This window comes from Takifugu flavidus, chromosome 17 (assembly GCF_003711565.1).
Source record: "Takifugu flavidus isolate HTHZ2018 chromosome 17, ASM371156v2, whole genome shotgun sequence".
Taxonomy (NCBI): domain Eukaryota; kingdom Metazoa; phylum Chordata; class Actinopteri; order Tetraodontiformes; family Tetraodontidae; genus Takifugu; species Takifugu flavidus.
In genome coordinates this window covers 11965794-11986583 of record NC_079536.1, presented here as the reverse complement: position 1 = coordinate 11986583, position 20790 = coordinate 11965794, and the positions used below count along the sequence as shown (strand labels likewise).

Here is a 20790-nt window from a genome sequence, read left to right as displayed (position 1 = left end):
ATCACCAGCTTTATGGCGTATACATTACTACCATTAAAGCATTCTGGGAGGGTTTAAAGTTCTTTTAGAATCAGTAGCAAAGAGCAGAAACATAAACTAAACTTCACTTAGAAAGACTATTCAACTATAACTAAAGCCAGACTATAAGAAAGTTAAATAAGACCAATTCATTTATAATGTACAACGATGTTTTGTGTTAAAACTAAATATGAAGTCTAGTTGATTCAAATCTTGACTTTATCTCCAAACACAACTGTCAATTCTTTTCAATAATGCTCTTCGTTTACACTCACCTTGTCGGTCTTCAGTCTTCCTGCTTAGTCTGAAAGGAATACTTTGAAAAACTGGTTTGTTGGGTTCCCAGTTTCTGGGACCGTTGTTGCTGGTGTCTACCTGCAGGGGGCGTGGAGGAGCCGCTCATCAGCCACAGCTGGCCCCGCAGACACACGCACCTGCGGTCTCTCTTCAATCTCCCGTTAGATTTAAGGACAGAACTCCCGTCTGCCAGCGGCGGAGTGTTTTCGTCCTCATCGCCAAACCCTGACTTCTGTGGCTTGACTATTTTTGAGAGTTTTCCTAGCGGACTTGTTTTGGACTCTCTCGAGGTCTCTCCGCCTCTCTGTGAACGCGGACCGAACTGTTCTTGTTCACTTTAAAATAAAGACGCTTTTCGGACACCATTGTCCACTGCGTGTTGCTGCTTTCGGGTCCTGATCCAACCGTTCCGAACACTCCTCTGTTGATCAACAACTTTATGGCTGTTGATTTATATTCCACTACTATAAAAGCATTCTGGGAGGGTTCATGATTAAAAGTTATTTTGCTATTTTAATGCCATAAATAATGAAAACTTACTATGCAACTTAATTAGATAAATAAACTTAGTTAAATAAGATTTATGATGCTTCACAGATTTTGAAAGACTTGTAAAAGCAGCATATTGATGCAGCCCTGGAGTCCAGGAGGAGCAGCAGAGGTCAGAATGTGTCGGAGCGCGTTTAACTATTGTCTGCAGTTCCACGCGTGTCCACAAGGCGACGGTAAAGCACCACATGATATTTCTCCTTTTCTTCAGCTGCGTTGAGCTTTAAATCTTCACCTGTGGCTCCCTTTAAGCTCTAAACTTTGCGGTTCTGTGTGTAGTTTGTTGGTTTAAATATTTTTGATTAATTCTGATGACGACTGAAACTGTGTCACACATTTAAATTATTTATTGTCATTTTTGGGCCTAAACTGGACCAGTTCTGTGAGCTGTTTTGCTTTTTCTGTGGACCAGATGTTCCAGGCAGGTTCCATCATCGGACACAGACGGAGAAAGGTCACGTGACAACAGTCAGCCTTTAGTTCTTTATTACAGGAGGATCTGGTTTATATACAGACACGAATCTGCAAAATACTAAAAAGTATATGAACCCAAAGTACTAAAAAGTCTACATCCACGCACACGCGTGTATTAAGTGTTTATACGCACGTTTGAATGAAATGGTTTCATCAGCGCTGCCGGGGGCTGAGCAGGCTTCATAAATCTGAAGCTCTGAGATCCTTTAAAGATCTCCTGGAATCAGCAGATGGGGGTTTGATCAAAAACTGTAAGAATCAGTCAAGCTATCAAATCTTGACTCAGTCCAAGCGTGAACCAGTCCATCCAGAGCTGATTATGGCTCAGCCAGGAGGAAAGCACGGCCTGGGGGGGTTCATATGGAGCAGGCACACTCTGGCTCTATTGCTACTGAAAACAGCCCTTCAGCACAGCAGCCTGAAATACAGTTCTGGAGAACACCTGTTCCCAACAGAACCTGTTTAAAACGGGACCAGTAAAGATGCCCGGCGTGACCACGACCACGGGGAGAGAGGGGGGGGCAGAGACAGGCGGTAACGCCGCTGCCCACCGATTCACCTGGAAACAACAAAAACCCCAGCAGCTTGGACCCAATATGGCAGCGTGTTCCTCAAAAACGCTCCTCAAACTCTCCCCACAGCTTCATTGCTAAACAGGATTTGGGTTTTTTTTCCCGTGCTAAATGGAAAGTGTTTGTCCTTTGGTGGTCCAACAGGACCACAATTTGGATGGATGGATGATTTGATGTTATTGAGAATAAAAACAGCTGAAAATGGAAGCGGAGATGTTTCAGAGCACCAGAGTTCAGAAAGAGTTTCTAATCAAACACCGCCTGTTGGGAATGATGAATGGATGAATTTTTATTTAATTTAGACTAATTTAGACTAATTTTAACATCCTTTATGCCAGTTCCATAGAGCGTACGCGTGCACACACACACTAGCAAAGATGATATCCAAACAGCCAAATAAATGGAGTCAAAAGAAATCATTTAAAGCTCATATGTCAGAGTCAAGGTCGAGGGTTTTCTATGGCCCCCGGGATGATATTGATTTATTATTAGAACCGGCCCACAGGCCGCAGATGTTTTACACAGGCCAATACTACATTTCCCACAATGCAACGGTGACAGTCTGAGCGGGAGGTGGCTTCATTTCATTATTTATCAGTAGTCATTAGCATAACAGCAAAAGTTAACTTTCAGATACCCATAAAATGGCAAAACGGAAGGTGGACACTGAGAACCGGGGGTTCAAACAAGGTGGGAGTGGGAGCACATGTTCACGGAGGCAGCTGGGAAACCTGGGTGTCTTCTGAGTGGAGAAAGGGTGGCGGTAATGAAAGAATATCATCTGAGACGGCATCATGAAACTAAACACGCGGACAAAGACAAGAATATGGACATGGAACAAAAGCTACAGAAGGTTGAGGAGTTAAAACCAGGCCTCAAATCTGGACAGGCTCTATTCAGAAAAGCCAAATCTCAAAGCGAGGCTGCTGTCAAGGCCAGTTTGATTCTGGCAGAAGAGATCGCTCAATCAGCCCGGCCATTTCCAGAGGGGGATTCCATCAAACACTGCATGCTTAAAGTTTGTGAGCACGTTTGCCCAGACAAAAGGCAACTCTTTTGAAACGGGAGCCTGAGCAGAAACACCATTGTTGTCCCTCAATCTAAAAGAGCAGCTGGAGAAAAAGGGGAAAGATTTCATGGCATCTTCCCTGGCTGTGGATGAGAGCACCGACATTAGAGGGGACTCCAGCCTCAACGTGACAGAGGAGTTTCTGGCGTTACGTCCTGTGCACGGCACAACCACAGGACAGGATTTGTATGAAGAGGTGTCAAGATGTGGAAATGAGATGGAGCTGCCTCGGGAAAAACTGGTGGGTTGGACAACAGACGGAGCACCTGCCATGTGTGGACACAGGAGTGGACTGGTGGCCAAGATACGGGAGAAGATGCAGGAGGAAAACGTTACGGATGAACTGACAGCTCATCATTGCATCATACACCTGGAATCGTTGTGTGCTGAAGCCCTGAACATGGAACATGGAATGTTCACCATCACGCACGCAGGGAACTTTATCAGAGCCAAAGGTTTAATTCAGCGCCAGTTCAAGGCGTTTCTGAGCCAGTGGCAAACGCAGCATGGTGATTTGCCCCATCACACTGAGGTGCGATGGCTAAGCCAGGGAAAGGTGCTGCAAAGATGTTTCCAGCTTCCTGAGGAGATCGGATGTTCTTGGACAGCAAAGGGAAAGACACGACTCAACTCCCAGACCAAAGGTTCTTGTGTGAAACGGCTTTTCTGTGTGACATTCCGAGTCATCTGAATGCAATGAAGCTGCAGCTGCAGGGTCGGGGTGGTGTCCCCTCTGATATGTACAGTACAGTGAAGGCCTTTAGAACCAAACGGACTCTGTGGGAGGCACAGATGCACAAAGGAAACTTGAGCCACTTTCCCAGCTGCCAGACCCTGAAAGAGAAGCTCTCTACCAGCGTGTTCCCGAGCGCACAGTTTGCTGATTAAATGAGTGTTCTTGCCGCTGACTTCCCACGCCGAGTCACTGACTTAAAAGCACCAAAAAGCAGGTTTGAACTGCTCAGCCGTCCGTTTGAGGTTGAGGTGGAAAGCTCAGCACCAAAGCTCCAAATGGAGTTGATTGAGCTCCAATGCAGTGATGCCCTGAAGGCAACACATGGGGCAGTGGGTGCTGCGGAGTTTGCCCGTTTCCTCCCCGACACACATCCAGGCTGCTCCAACGTTGCCTGTGTTTGGCAGCACAGACCTGCGGGAACAACTGCTTTCTTTGATGAAGCTGAACAAAACATCACACAGAAGTGGACTTCCTGCTGAACACCTTCACTCAGTTGTGAGGAGTTCCTCAGCTCAGAGCCGGACCCCCAACATTGATGAACTCGTCCAAAAGATGAGACACCACCAAGTATCAGCCTCAAACAAGTGAACATTAAGGTGCAATAACACATTTACAATTATTACTCAGCTCAAGTTTAAAAGTTAATATTTTTCATTGCACATGTGCCTTTTCCTTGAAGAAAGTGTTGTTTTTGGTGAATAGATTTTTGCACTTTATGTTATTGTATTTCAATCCAATTATGTTCTAAAAATATTTCAGTTGAGTGAATGATAGAAAATTGCTGTTATAATTTTTTTCTTTGAAGTAAATTTAGCCCACTTTTGCTAAATGAGAAAATCTACTGATGGTGCCTTGAATAATACCGCTTCATTCATTAATGTTCATGTTATGGGGATTTTTATAGAAAGCAAATTTGTCTTTTGTGCCTCTTGAAAATTAAAAATGACTGACAGAGCCATAAGAAACTATTGCTTTATTTATCTGATCATATTGTAAAATATTTGTTAGGTTTTCAGTTGGTTCAATTTGGTTCACTAGACCAGGGGTCACCAACACGTTGCCCGTGGGCACCCGGTCGCCCGTCAGAACCACCTGAGTCGCCCACCGGCCTGTTCTAAAAATAGCTCAAATAGTACCACTTACCAATGAGCTGCATCTAATTTATTTTGTTTGTGATTCTTGTTTAAATCACACTTACACATAAACTGGAAATAACAATATATTAAAAAAATGTTTAATATAAATGAACTATGACCTAGTATAGTTCAAAGGTCAGTATGATGCACATGACTAAAACGTAGCGTCTACGCAGATCGCTACGACCAAACAGCCGAGCGGGCGCAGCCAAAACGAGGAGACGACTGACCCATAAAAAGATGGCAGAAAAAAGAAAGAAGACAGATCATTTTCACCACGAAAGTTTCTTTCTCCACAAGAGAAGAACTTCTCACACTACTGCCCCTAAAGACAACTACGAGGGAGTTGACACATATAACGAGGGGAGTTGACACATATAACGAGGGGAGTTGACACATATAACAGGGGAGTTGACACATATAACGAGGGGAGTTGACATATATAACGAGGGGAGTTGACATATATAATGAGGGGAGTTGACACATATAACTCGGTGAAGGAGTTTTTGGTGGAGAAAAAAGTGCCGCTGGAAAAGCTGGTATCAGTGACTACAGATGGGGCTCCCGCTGTGAGCGGCCCGCTACAGACGGGGCCCACTACAGACGGGGCTCCCGCTATGCGCGGCCCACTACAGACGGGGCTCCCGCTACGAGCGGCCCACTACAGACGGGGCTCCCGCTGTGAGCGGCCCACTACAGACGGGGCTCCTGCTGTCTGTAGGCCTCATGTGCCAGAGTGATGGGCTTTGAGCACGTGATGACTCCTGTGGTGAAGATCAGAAACAGCATCCGCTCCAGAGCCAAACAGCTCAGAACATTCAGGTTCTGTTGGAGGAGCTGCCAACTGAATATGGTGACCTGCTCCTACACACAGAAATCCGATGGCTCAGCAGGGGACGGACTTTGCTTCCTTTTTTGTCCCTTTTGAGTGAAATAAAAGAGTTCATGCAGTCCAGAGGGGAAGACGCCGCGCTGCTGGAGGACACTGGCTGGACACTGGACCTTGCATTTTTAACGGACATTACTGGGAAACAGAACAGTTTGAACTGGGAGCTTCAAGGCAAAGGTGAGACTGTTGCTGATAGGATCAGTGCTGTAAATGCATCTAAAGCCAAGATGAACATTTTCTCTGTGCATTTACAGACAAAAGGTGCTGCACTTCCCCTCTGTGCAGATGGTGCCGAGAGACAACGCTTCTGCATGTGAGGCTTTGGACTAAAGCGCAGAAAAGTGCTCTCAGCTCATAAAGACTTGGGCAAGAGTTTGAGAACAGGTTTTGGGACCTGGATCAGCTTGAGCCATGTGTGTCCTTCATTTCTAACCCTTTCATGAACGTGGACATATCATGCATTGCTCAGCAGTTCAGTGCAACCTCTCAGGCTGCACCAAACTTTTGGTGCCTTGTTGACACAGAAAAGTACAGTGGTGTATGTACAGCAGCTATGGAGGTTGCAAGCCTTTTTGGTTCGACCTCTCTTTGTGAATCAGCCTTTTCTGACAGGAACTTCATCAAGAACCAACACAGAACAGGCCTCCCTGATGCACATCTGCCAGACTCACTCATCTTTGGTCACATGATTCAGTACCCAGGAAGTAGCTCTCGGTCTCAAAAAGGTCGGTGACCCCTGCACTAGACTTCTCTATAGGACTAGGTGTTAAAATCCCGACCTAATCATGGCAAGTGAAAAAGACTTGGATGGAGTAGGATTAGCACTCATGATTCTGTGGTGTCACCAGCTCGACGCATCATCAGTTGTGTGCCTTGGCATCATTAGGTGTTTCAGCCATTTAACACAAGACACCCTCCACCAAGGTTGGCCCACCACAGGCTGATCAAACCTGGGTGTGTGTGTTGCACAATGGCACCACATGATCACTTGGCCGCCCACAATATGTCCCTCCGTTTCAACCACAGCCAGTGACTGCTTTGCCCAGCTGTGGCAGTGAGCTCTTTTACTGCCCTCCGTTGGGCCTGCCCTCTGATGCCCATTTCCTTCAGGAGCTTTGTGGTGGTTCTGGAAACAAAGCCTCTGCAGCCTACCTCCACAGGCCACACTTTTACACTCCAGCCCCGCCCCTCTGCTTCAGCTGCTAGGTTCGCATAACGCAGTCTCTTCCGTTCGTATGCCTCCCCGATTGCCTCCTCCCATGGGACAGTGAGCTCCACGATGAAAACGCGCCGACAGGATTTGGACCATAGGACCAGGTCTGGGCGCAAGTTGGTAACTGCGATTTCAGATGGAAAAATAAGCCTCTGGCTGAGGTCCACCCGCATTTCCCAGTCTCGGGCAACGGTGAGTGCGCCGGCCTCCAGAGGAGCTGGCTTACTCCCTTGTTTCTCCCCTCCCCGAACGAAGGACATTTTCCATGGGGCAACAGGTTGGGAATTTGGAGGCATGGAATTGATCTTTACCCTTCTCTTCTCAAGTTCAGCCGCCAAGCACTTCAATACTTGATTGTGGCGCCAGGTGTACCTTCCTTGGGTCTGGCTGATCTTACAACCCACCAAGATGTGCTAGAGGCTTGCAGGTGCTGCACACTGTGGACAGGCTGGTTCTTCTCCATTCCAGAGATGTAAGTTGGTTGGAGAGGGAAGGACATCGTACACGGCTCTAATGGTGAAACTAAGCCTGCTAGACTCCATGCTCCACAACTCGCTCCATGTAATTCTCCTCCTCTCAACACCTTCCCACTTCATCCAGCGGCCTTGCTGTGCTTGAGAGACCGCTTTGGCGCACCTAGCTGCTTCCTCCTGATGGCGCACCTCCTCCACGACCATGTGCCGCCGTTTGGCTGGGGTAGCTTTTTGCCATGTAGGCGTTGTTGCTTCCATGCCAAGGCCGTTCCTGCCATGCTGGACATGCCCTACTATATCCCGGTGCCTCAGGCTGGTTTTTGCCTCTGCGACCGCTGCCGATGGCTTCCATTTCCTTCCCGTTGCTAGGGTTGGAGCAGCACCTCTGACAAAGGGATCCCGGGAATCAGTAAGAGTCATTTCCAGTCTTGCTTTTGCACATTTATACTCCTCCACCAGGCTTGAGATTGGGAGGGAGAGGACTCCACTGCCGTACAAGCCTATACTGCTAAGACATCTTGGCAGTCCGAGCCACTTCCTCACCTGCGCATTCACCAGTCTCTCCAGCCGGTTTGCATGAGATAAAGTGACCTCATAGATGGAAATTGGCCACATGAGCCGAGGTAGCAGCCCAAACTGAAAGCACCACAGCTTCAGTTTTCCAGGGAGAGCAGTACTGTTGATCTGCCTGAGGCCACTGATGGTGTCCTGCTTGAGTTGCTCCACCTGCTTTGAGTCTTTGAGCTCTGCACTGTACCAGCGGCCAAGACTCTTAATAGGCTTCTCCAAAATTGTTGGTACAGGCTCGTTGTTAATGTGGAACCTCTCATTAGCAAGCTGTCCTTTGACAATAGAGATGCTGCCAGATTTGCTTGGTTTAATGTCCATCCGTGCCCATTGAATGTTTTTCTGGAGTTTCTCCAGTAGGCGTTTGGTGCATGCCCTTGTTGTTGTTATTGTTGTCATGTCATCCATGTACGCCCTAATTGGAGGAAGACGCAGTCCATTCTTCAGCCGTTCGCCTCCAACCACCCAACGGGATGCTCGAATGATGAGCTCCATTGCCATGGTAAACGCTAGTGGGGAAATGGTGCAGCCCGCCATAATGCCAACCTCGAGATGCTGCCAAGCAGTCGTGCTAGCTTGTGCTGTCACACAAAACTGAAGGTCCTGGAAGTAGGCTTTGACGAGCCGTGTGATGCCCTCTGGGACTTGGAAGAAAGTGAAGGCTGTCCACAACACCTCATGAGGCACAGACCCGAAAGCATTGGCCAGATCCAGAAAAACCACATGCAGGTCTTTCTTATCCTTCTTCGCCATCTGTATCTGATGCCAAATGATATTTGTGTGTTCCAGACAGCCTGAGAATCCACTTATGCCTGCTTTCTGCACAGAGGTGTCAACAACGTTGTTCTGCTGCAAAAAAGCTGAAAGCCTCTGAGCCACAACACTGAAGAATATCTTCCCTTCCACATTCAGAAGATTGATCTGGCGAAATTGATCGATGGTTGAAGAATTCTTCTCTTTGGGAATCAGGATCCCACCTGCCCTTCTCCATGCCTTTGGGGTTATCCCTTTTTCCCATGCCATTTTCATCAGCTTCCAGAGGTGCCTTAAGACATCTGGCGTGTTCTTATAAAGCCTATAAGGGACACCATTGGGCCCAGGGGCTGATGCTGCTCTCGCCCGCTTTACTGTGCCCTCAATTTCACTCCATGTCGGCGGCCTTGTTTCCATCTGGTGCTCAACTGGTTGGATGGGTGGCATGTCATCCGGGATGCAGGCTGGTACATGTCTTTGATGGTCTGAGTAGGTATTCCTCAGGTGCTCCTCTAGTTCCCTTATGGGTGCTTTGAGGGTCCCAAATTTCTCCTTGACAAAGAGGGCTTTCACAAACTTGTAGGGATCTCTGTAGAAGGAAGTCCTCGCTCGCTCCTTCTTCTTGTGTTGCTTTCTCAAGCATTCAGCTCTTCTCAGTGTTGCCAGACGTTGCTTGAGGTCGCCTTGTAGTGCCTCAAGTCCTTTCCTCTCTGCTTCGGCGGCCTTCTTCCACTGTTTTCTCAGACATCTTCTTTCCTTCACAAGCCTTTCAATCTCTCGCTGCCTCCTGGACTTGAGATGAGCTGGTTCCTTCTGCAACTTAAGGTTCCCGCTTTTCACCCCAAATCTCTCTGCCCCATAGCTGTAGATGATTTCCCCAATCTTGTCGAGCTTCTTCTCCACGCCTCCTTTCAGGCCTTCCAGGAGGTGCACAAGGTCTATATTAACGGTTTCCCACTCCTTTTTTTGGCAGGATTTAGGCCACAAAATTTGAGGTTTTCGTCCCTCCAGCTTCCTCTCTACTGCTGGCTGCGGCTGGATGGGCTCTGTGCTCACGTCCATGGGTGGATTCATGCCTGGTTGCGCTTCGTCTGGGGTTCTGATACCCTGTGGACTGTGGTGATTATCCTGCCACTGGGCTTCACTCGACTTATTTGTCCTACCTCTGAGGAAGTAGTGGTCAATGCGAGGCCCCTCACTTAGCTCTCTCAGGCACTTTTTCCTACCCTGGTGGATCTTGAGGCCCTTCTCTGATGTTATCTTTTTCCAGCCGCAGATGCAGCTCTGTAGCTTGCATCCTGCCATTGCCGTTGCTCCATTACCTGCCATGCGAAGCTTTTGATTCATTGTCGTTTCCGTTGCAAGGTTCGTTACCGTGTGGTCCGCCAATGAGTCATCTTCCACCCCCACTCTCGTAGACTTGAGGGGTATTTTTCCTTTTGAGCTCTTTGTAGCAATATTGGGTGGCACCGAATCACTATTTAGTGACCGGCTCCTGCTAACATGGGTAGCTAGCCCGTGCAGCCCCAGTGGGGTCTATTCCCTCCTGCCAGCAGTCTCTCCTGGCTGTCACCAGGTCTTTCCCCGGTTGTCATCTGCTCTTTCGCAGCAGTCACTGGTTTTGACACCAGACATCAGACTTCTCTATAGGACTAGGTGTTAAAATCCCGACCTAATCATGGCAAGTGAAAAAGACTTGGATGGAGTAGGATTGGCACTCATGATTCTGTGGTGTCACCAGCTCGACACATCATCACATCATCACATCAGACTATATGCCGTCATTTTAAAATGTTTCAATGAACATTGGATCAGTCTGGCCCTCGGCTTGGATCTACATTTTTTATTTGGCCCTCCGTCCATTTGACTTTGACACCCCTGATTTAAATGAATCAATATGTTTCCATCAGTGGTTAAAAATCCGATGAATGTGATCATCAAAATGCACAAATTCTGTCTTAAATCAGTATCAGCCATCTCTGTTCATTTAAATATATCGAGCAGTGATCCAGGATTAAACATTGCTGTTGTCCAAGATTACTGACTGATCCATGATGTGTAACAGATTTCTATTATATCGATTAACGTGAATGTTTGCATTGAAATTTGACAGAAGTCTGCAGAATGTAAACTGTATAAAAGTTCACTTTCACAGAAACAGTTGCAGTCTCATTATGGGCTGTAACTGGAGGAGCTCCAGCTTATGTCATTAGAATCTACATGATTCAGTTTATTCATGCTTTTAGTGCTCTTTTGACTGAATTTTACCAGATAAAAATGTACCTTTTCTGCCCCCAATAAAAGAGTTCCTCTGTGTTCTAAGAGTTTAAAGAAATGCATTTAAAAAACAGATTTCCGACAAAAGCCTGGTTTGACCAGCAAGTCTGGCTCATTTACAGTTATTGATGAGCTCTTTTTCTGTGATATCTGCCATTTAAGTCCTAAAAAAGGATATATAAGGGTCGTTTTCCTTCCAGTTCTCAATCACCATCGTGTCCAACTTCACAGGACCTGCCCAGAGGTTCCCGTTTCTGTCATCCTCGCAAAAACGGACTAAAAGGACGCTTCTCCGGGTCATCCAGCTGACCTTGTACAGGCAGCTCACTTTCTCTGTCGGGTAGACGATCTTCCCACAGCGGGCGCACTGAGGGTTCATCCTCGGAACCTCCTCCGCGGTCTCCTCCGCTTCTTTAAAACAGATATAGTTGCCGTCGCCGGCAGCCGAGCGCCACAAGTTCCAGCAAACGTTTGACAACCAGCAGCGACGACAAAATGTAGAGATACAAGTCAGTAGGAGACAGACGGAGCCTCTGTGGACGCACGAAGGAGCCGCGTCCGGGCTGGAGACTCGCTGATGCTGCGCTGACGACCACCGTCAGTGACAAGCTAGCGAGAGTTAGCTCACGAGACCGGAAACTTGCGACAGTAACCGGAAGTAAACAAAGGGGCAGACAACTTTGCGTTCAAGTTTCATTCAAATATGCAAATAAAGAGTAAAATAACAAATACATTTAAACTTAACAGAAAATATAAGGACTCATCAACTTTATTTCTACCCAAAATGTAGTTTTGTAATTACATAAACTTCCTCATGCAGATATTTCGACAGTATGATGTTAAACTATTAGCATTACACAAAAGTAATTTAACTTATGCCAAAAAATACATGTAAAATGTTTTGATCCTCAGTCACATAACACAAAGCAGATAAACACATAAGCAAACACAGTAAAGTTTCAAATTAATAAAATATCAAATCTAAGTCTAAATCACAAAAAAGCGCCTAAAAATTAGAATCTGTGTCTGTGTACTGCGCAATCCCTTTCTTATTCTAAGCTTATTCTTTTTATTTTAATTATTTCGTTTGCTGTTAACTATTGTCTTCCTGATTTAGGCGTAACGAGCTGCAGGTGCGCTGGAGGCTCAGCGCTCTTCAGAGATCGGCGCCCCCCTGAATGCCGTTCCTGCAGGTAGGGGAGGAAGTGAGAAGTCCGTGTGCCAGAAACCGAACCACAACAAATAACATTTGAAAAAGGATATATGAACATGTGACTTAATAACATATGAAGGAGGATATATGAACATACGACTTAATAACATATGAAAGAGGACATATGAACATACGACTTAATAACATATGAAAGAGGATATATGAACCTATGACTTAATAACATATGAAAGAGGATATATGAACATGTGACTTAATAACATATGAAAGAGGATATATGAACATGTGACTTAATAACATATGAAAGAGGATATATGAACACGTGACTTAACATATGAAAGAGTATATATGAACATGTGACTTAACATGAAAGAGGATATATGAACATGTGACTTAATAACATATGAAAGAGGATATAGGAACATATGACTTAATAACATATGAAAGAGAATATGTGAACATATGACTTAATAACATATGAAAGAGGATATATGAACATGTGGTTTTTCCACTATAACACACACACATACACACATCAGTATCAGTGTTCCAAATCCTGTTTCTTTTTCTGCCAGCTCTTCCTCCAGCGATTACCCCGCATCTTGCGCATGTCCCGCCCTGCTGAGGCAGAGCCGTACTGGGATGGAGCGTTACCGCGGCGATCCAGCTCAGTGGGCTACATTGCCTCGGCTGAGGAGTACGACAGTGTGAAGTCCCGCAGTGAGCTGATGTTTGAGAAACAGTCTGGGAGACACGGACTGGTGACCCGAGTCACACACGCTGCCCGTACGTTTCCAGAAACATTTAAACACATGAGATATAGAAGCATCAGTAGCTTCATTTGAGTTCTGAGCTTTGGTGTCTGTGTGGAGCTGTGAAACCACAAGAAGAGGGAGGAGCGAGCGATCAGCTGTACGCAGAGATCAAGCCGGCTGTGGATGGAGCCACTACATCATTAAACACATGCGCAACAAGAACGACTACAATGAGCTCAGATGGTTCAAACAGAGTGCTCAACCCAAAGTCTGATTTAAAAAGATCACAAGTGGCATAAATGTCTAATCCTTACAGGAGAAAGATAACTGGAGCGGCATTGCTCGTACAGTAGACCGACTCTGCCTCTTCCTGGTTACCCCGGTGATGACCTTTGGCACCGTAATCATCTTTCTGAGGGGAATCTGTAACCAACCTCCTCATCTGCCCTTCAAAGGAGACCCGCATGACTCGAGAGAGGAGAACCCACGCCTGCTGTGATGCACACACACAGCCAGGGCTTTTTCCATCGCCATCGTTTCTCTCTGGGGGAAATGTTGCATTTCTTTATCTTAATAACAACAAATCTTTAGTTTGTTCTATAGGAGCTCCATATGTTTAGTGTCAAAGACTTCTTAGATTGTGTTCATTGCTGGCGCATAAAGAAAAATGCTTTGATTTTACTAAAGTGACACAAACCCTAAAGATTCTGAAGGCATTATGTAAAATAGTAACGTATAATACAGACATTTGAAGAGACAATTAAGAGAATGTTTTCATGCTTATAAGAGTGGTCGAGGAGCCATTTAGAACTTTATAAAGATGCATTGTGTGATACCAGGAACTAATTTAACTTCAAGGCGAAGCTGCTTCTGCTTTGTCGACCATCGACTGATCTCCTGAAAGTCCACCACCGCTTTTTAAAAACTGAATTCTTCATCTATGGACGGAGTAGACGGCAGATGTTTCCACAGATGCTCTTCACCAGTGGTCAGTGAGTGATGCAGCAGATGAGCGGGAGTTGACTGGCTTCAACCAGCTACTGTCTCAATGTCTCCAGCCCATAGTCTGGATTCTCTACGAGAGCAGACAGCAGCTTCACTCCTGAATCCTGCAGCTGGTTGTTGAACCTGAGGTCCAGTTCTCTGAGATGGGAGGGATTGGACCTCAGCGCCGAGGCCAGAGAGTCACAGCTGATCTCTGATAAGCTGCAGCTCCTTAATCTAAATAAAGAAGGCAAACTTTTATAAGGTTATAAGTGAAACCAGTATTAATCTGAAACATTAATCAAAGGCATGATCTGTAAATATTTAATTTAGTTACAGGTTAAAAAATGATAGTAATATGTAATTACCACAATTCCAACATTTCAGGTTTGCACTGTTCCAAAGGAGAATATATATTGTTCTGAACCTCACTCTTCCCAGGTTCTCCCCACCTCTTTCCCTCCCATCTCATCATGGAGATCCATCTCACCTGTGGCTCATCTTTAAAGGCACAACCTGTCTTAGATGACTTCCTGTCTCCTCACCATCTCCCTCCTCGTTGGCTGGTGTCTACCAGGCAACCTCGCGTAGTTTTCTCTAATTTTGGTTACCATCTGTCGGCTTTTTCATTGTCCTTAAATCAATTTATCATGAATAAGTGGTCCCCGTGTGGCCCTCCCTCCTGAAGGAACTGGGCACAACACACACACTCAGAAAGTGTGAGGACCCTCGGATGGAATAATGGACATTTTTGAGAATGGTGTTTACCCCAGAGTTTCCAGTCGGCAGTTTGGAAAGTGGAGAAAACCACAGAGCAGCTTCACTCCTGAATCCTGCAGCTGGTTCCAACTCAGGTCCAGTTCTCTGAGATGGGAGGGATTGGACCTCAGCGCCGAGGCCAGAGAGTCACAGCTGATCTCTGATAAGCTGCAGCGCCATAATCTAAATAAAGAAGGGAAACTTTTATAAGGTCTGATAAACTGCAGTAACGCAATCTGAAAAATGCAGGATAAGGTTATACGGTGCAGGTCTGCATGTTATCTGCGTCAGTACTAAACCTACGTTAGTTCTTAGTTGGGTCGTACCTGAATTCACGATATTACAAAGAATTTTTTAATGTGTGCATCACAGCAGTGTTGAGAACAGCCTCACTTCACCATCTTAGCAGCTGGTTTATAGGTAGAAAAATGAAGACTGACCCGAGCCTCTCCAGTTTACAGTTTGGACTCTCCAGTCCAGAACAGAGCAGCTTCACTCCTGGATCCTGCAGCTGGTTCTGACTCAGGTCCAGTTCTCTGAGATGGGAGGGATTGGACCTCAGCGCCGAGGCCAGAGAGTCACAGCTGATCTCAGATAAGCTGCAGTCAACCAATCTGAAAAATGCAGGATAAGGTTATACGGTGCAGGTCTGCATGTTATCTGCGTCAGTACTAAACCTACGTTAGTTCTTAATTGGGTTGTACCTGAATTCACAATATGACAAGGAATTTTTTTAATGTGGTGCATCACAGCAGTATTGAGAACAGCCTCACTTCACCATCTTAGCAGCTGGTATATAGGTAGAAAAATGAAGACTGACCTGAGCCTCTCCAGTTTACAGTTTGGACTCTCCAGTCCAGAACAGAGCCGCTTCACTCCTGAATCCTGCAACGTGTTGGAGCTCAGGTCCAGAACCCTCAGATGGGAGAGGTTGGACTTCAGAGCTGAGACCACAGAATCACAGCTGGTCTCTGATAAACTGCAGCTACTTAGTCTAAAATAACAATTATTTTGAGAGAAGACAAATAAAAATCAACATGTACCAGAGCAAAACACAGCTTACAAGCAACAAACCTCTGGTCCTGCACCGGCTTATCTGCCGTATGTTCCTATTTTGGGTTCTTTCAGGGCGGTTGGACAAGATCTACACCATATGTAAAGTGTGTGTAGGTCAAAATACCTTCCAAGTTTGTGAAACCACATTTCTCAATAGCACTCAACTCTTGTCAGGAGTTGGGACAAAGCGACCCACTCCTGATAGCTTGTGGGCGATGCTGCAGCGACCCTGCAATCCCTACACTCTCTGGTGAAACCAAATCAAAGGTTTTAGACACTGCTGGATGCTGGAAGGGTGGCTATAGTCTGGACGCATAGTTCCCCTGACTGCACATTTCTCCAACAATGATTGGCAGCTGGTGTCACTTGTTCTCCAGATGAGAGAAGGAAAGAGAGCCACCCCACAGTGTGTTTGATTGCCCCACTGCAAGCTCAATGCTACCAGAAAACATTGCAGGAGCATCAATTCCCCTCAGGGCATCAACAAGGACCTCAGGAAAAGGTGCAGCTGCCACCTACTAGAGACAAGCACACTGAGCTGAGATTCAAAGCCCTCTCCTCCCAAGAGAAGAGCTTGTTTGTTGGAGGCTCTTCTGGGCGATACCTGGTGCCACAGCTCCAGCTCAGCCCGTCTCTGGAGCTGAGGTGGAGCTTAGCAAGTTTCATGGTTCTCCACCACTTCCTCTCGCTGAGGACCTTCTCAGCTGGTGGTTTCTGCTCCACCTTCCAAGTTGAGCAGGTGATACTTCTGCATTCCTGCCACCAGTGTCTCTGGAAAGAGTCTTCTCTACTGTTTTATATTAGATTATAGAAAATTAGGATTTTTGGTTGATGTCTTAGATGTTGTTGACTAAGAGCAGATTTTTCTTTAATAACATAGAAAGATTCGATTAGAAGAGCAAATGTATTATTTTATGAACTACTTCCACGACTATTATATACACATACTTCCATATTGTCTTAGATTGCAAGCTGCATTTATTGCATCGTTCATAGAAAGTCATATTTGTGAGGAGAAAAACTCAAATAAAGTCATTTTCTTTAATGATCATGACAAAAGAAGGAGGCGATGAACAAACAGATTTATATAAAAATGTGTGAAAACTTATGCATGGAAACATTTTTAAAATGGTTGCATTGTGTAGAATCGGTGTAGAATCAACTTGTTGACTTCTGATTTGGACTCCAATGGAAGTGAGGTGCAACAATTGTGGATGCTGAAAGCTTCAGATCTTCATGAAGGTTTCTGTGGTTGGACTGACCTGCTGCCCCTTTAAGAGGGAGGCAGGTTTGGGCTTCTGGCTGGAATGAAGCCACCTAAGATGAGAATGACTGCAGGCTTTCGGTACCAAGGTTTAACAGGGTGCTCACTTCACACTTGGGCTTTTCTCTTTTTTGGGATTGGTTTTCTCAGTAGAGAAGGGGCATGGCACACTGCAGCAGCTTTCTTTTGGGTTTTTAGTTTTCCTTCTGATCTTTAAAAGACAGGAAGAACCATTTTTGATTGGTCTGAATGTTTGGGCGGTTTTGTGGCCAGCCTAAAATAAAACAAGACAAATCTACAACTGATACTTCCTTTCTAGTCATTGATGACCATCCTCACATGGGACAGATTTCCACAACCAATTTAATACTGCAAATCTATCCTGTGTGGTCTTTTTTCTGAGAACTGTAACACTACGTTTATAACAAAGATCAAACATGTAAACATTTATTGTCTAATTAGTTACACCTGGGAAAGTACTGGATCATCTCTGACTGACCTGAGAGTCTCCAGCTTACAGAGAGGATCCTGGAGAGCACCACAGAGCAGCTGCACTGCTGGATCCTGCAGCTGGTTCCCACTCAGGTCCAGAACCCTCAGATGGGAGGGATTGGACCTCAGCGCCGAGGCCAGAGAGTCACAGCTGATCTCTACTAAACTGCAGCCACTCAGTCTGGATAAGAATCATGCAAGCAAGAAATGATCTCTTATTGGAGGAAAAGTCATATTACACTTGCTCAAAATCATTATTTCATTTTATTTCATTATTTAATCAGGGCCCTTGGAGTCAGGAGAGCTCTGCCCCCCCACTGATAAACTGGGATATTACAGCAACAACATAGTTAAAAAGTATCTATAAAATTGACTTTCTATGGCTCATTTAAATTCATACTACACTTCTCTTCTCCAAAAGTCAATGGAGTTTATCTTGAAGCCTTTCATTGTTTAGTTGTTATGTCGAAGATAAAATGAAGCTGACCTGAGAGTCTCCAGCTTACAGTTTAGACTCTCCAGTCCAGAACAGAGCAGCTTCACTGCTGGATCCTGCAGCTGGTTCCCACTCAGGTCCAGTTCTCTCAGATGGGAGGGATTGGACCTCAGCGCCGAGGCCAGAGAGTCACAGCTGATCTCTGATAAATTGCAGTACCACAACCTGGAAAAGGAATAAATGGGCAAATAAAAACACATTTCTAATATGAAAATGAAGAGGAAAGCAGAAAATGTAAAGAAATTCAGAAAAGACCAACAGAGGCCTCCTGACCTGAGCGCCTCCAGTCTGCAGTTTGGATGCATCATTGCAGAAGACAGTAACTTTACTTCGGCATCTGTCAGGCTTTGGTTCTCGATTAAGCTCAGCTCCCGTAGATGAGAAGGGTTTGACGTCATTGCTGAGGCCACAACTTCCCAATGACTCTTTGAAAGAAAACTACCAGACAGTCTATTGTGCATGAAACAAAAATAGTGAGTCAAACTTTGGGATTTCTAATCAACTTATCTGAGAATCTACCTCAACACAAATGTAGCTCATTTCCTGGAAAAGCTAATTCAACACCGTAGAGCAACAGTTTGAACGACCATCAGATCTGAAATGCAACTGAATTATTCTTAACATTTGTCTTATTTTAGAACAGCTCATAATTACTCAATATTTAAAATGATTGTAGCAAATGGTTTAAAGAAACGTGCATCTTTTTATCTGTCTATCGGCTCTTTGGATATTTTGCATTTCATACAATTTGTACGATCGTGCGTCAAGTCTTAATTCAGCGATCCGATCGATGACATCAGAGTCTCTGGTTGCATCGATTGCCCTCAGCTTCTGTTATATCTGCCTGTTTCCCTTCAATCATTTTCACTGCACCTTTTGTTGCTAGTGATGGAGTTGCCACCTAACGGGTGTGGAAAGGGTCAAACACCTTTGTGGGTCACATAAAGGCTCCAAACGGAACCGCCACAAAGACCTAAAACACCCATTTAAACCAACGAGGCCGGCTGTTTTTACGTTGAACAAATGAAGCAAAATATTCACGTGTCATTAGTTAAAATGTGTTTTTCTGTCGTTTGAATACGATGTATACAAACAACAAAAGTTATTTAATTACATGACAGTAATTTCATGATAGCCAGTTAACTTGTGGCTCCTATTATTCCTGCCTTATGTTGGTTTGTCTGGATTGACCTTTGAACTTATATCCAGCCAGTGTTGAACATTTCTGGATGAATTGTTGTTGTTTTGAATTTATGGACGCTGCAATGGAGATAAAGAATTGAAGGAATGACCACTGGAGGGGGTATTGCTACCTGACATGATCCACTCGCTTGATTTAAACGCCGATGTCCGGCCCCAAAAGTCTTTACTTACACGAACTTCCTGCAGTTCCTCACAGCTGGAATCAGGCGACGTCGTCCCTCCTCTGAGGTGTTGTACTGCTGCAGGTTCAGCTCATCCAGAACCTCCTCTGACATCTGCAGCAGGTAGGCCAGAGCTGAACAGTGGATCTCTGACAGTTCCCTCTCTGATTTCTTCTCTGACTTCAGGAACTCTTGGATCTCCTGATGGACTGACTGATCCTTCATCTCCATCAGACAGTGGAAGATGTTGATGCTTCTGTCTGGGGAGATTTCATCACTGTTCTCCTCCTTCAGGTTGTTGAGGACCTTCTGGATGGTTTCTGGGTGGCTGTCCCTCTGATCCAACAGTCCACCCAAGATCCTCTGATTGGACTCCAGAGAGAGACCATGAAGGAAGCGAACAAACAAGTCCAGGTGGCCATTTTCACTTTCAAGAGATTTCATTAGTGCTCTCCTGAGGAAGTCATCAAGAGATGTGACTGGGTCGTTATTTGTGAACAACCCAGTAAACCAGGAAAAACGGTTTGGTTTCGAAAATTTTAGGAACTGATTTATAACCACTGTGTCTTTCCTGGTGTAACAGTGGAACATGTAGACAGCAGCCAGAAACTCCTGAATGCTCAGATGAACAAAGCAGTAGACTGATTTCTGGAAGATCACACTCTCTCTCTTGAAGATCTCTGTACAAACTCCTGAGTACACCGACACCTCGGAGACGTCCAGTCCACATTGCTCCAGGTCTTCTGAGTAGAACATGATGTTTCCTTTCTCCAGATGTTCAAACGCCAGCCGACCCAACTTCAGAAGGAGTTCTTTGTCAGCCTCAGTCAGTTCCTCTGGTCTCTGCTTTCCTCCATACTTCTGCTTCTTCCTCTTTATCTGAACCCTCAGGAAGTGTGAGTAGAGGTCAGTCAGGGTTTTGGGCAGCTCTCCTCTCTGGTCTCTGGTCATCATGTCCTCCAGAACTATAGCAGTGATCCAGCAGAAAACTGGGATCAGACACATGATGTGGAGGCTCCTGGAGGCCTTGATGTGTGAGATGATTCTCTTGGCCAGATCTTCATCACTGAACCTCCTCCTGAAGTACTCCTCCTCCTTCTGAGTCAGTGAAGCCTCGTACTTCTGTGATCCTGTCAACACACGAGGGAGGAATCTGATAGGCTGCTGCAGGTCTGGAGGTGATCCAGATGAGAGCTGAGGGAAGCAGGTTCCCCTGGATGAGGTTCACCAGGAGCACACCAACGGACGATACTTGTGTGACATCAGAGATGACCTGTTGCTTGTTGAAACCCAGTGAAAATCTGCTTTCATCCAGGCCATCAAAGATGAACAGAAGTTTCCAGACAGTCAGATCTTCTGCTCTGATCTTCTGTAATGTTGGATGGAAAACATGAAGCAGTGAGAGAAGACTGTGCTGCTCATCTCT

General features: G+C 45.5%; 2 protein-coding genes across 2 annotated transcripts in view; both read right to left on the bottom strand.

Annotated features, from left to right (window-relative positions):
- Positions 1-20790, bottom strand: part of LOC130513406 (uncharacterized) — a 328720-nt gene that overhangs the window by 118771 nt on the left and 189159 nt on the right. The window lies entirely within an intron of this gene.
- On the bottom strand, positions 6248-13971 carry LOC130513457 (uncharacterized). Its single transcript, XM_057012217.1, has 2 exons — positions 13007-13971; positions 6248-8805 (listed from the first exon to the last, which is right to left on the bottom strand). The coding sequence occupies exon 2, from the start codon at positions 8744-8746 to the stop codon at positions 7367-7369; it is 1380 nt and encodes a 459-aa protein (XP_056868197.1). The 5' UTR covers positions 8747-8805; positions 13007-13971; the 3' UTR covers positions 6248-7366.

Excerpts from the sequence above, each read along its gene's own strand:
- LOC130513457 (XM_057012217.1), bottom strand. The coding sequence starts at position 8,746 with ATGGCGAAGAAGGATAAGAAAGACCTGCATGTGGTTTTTCTGGATCTG.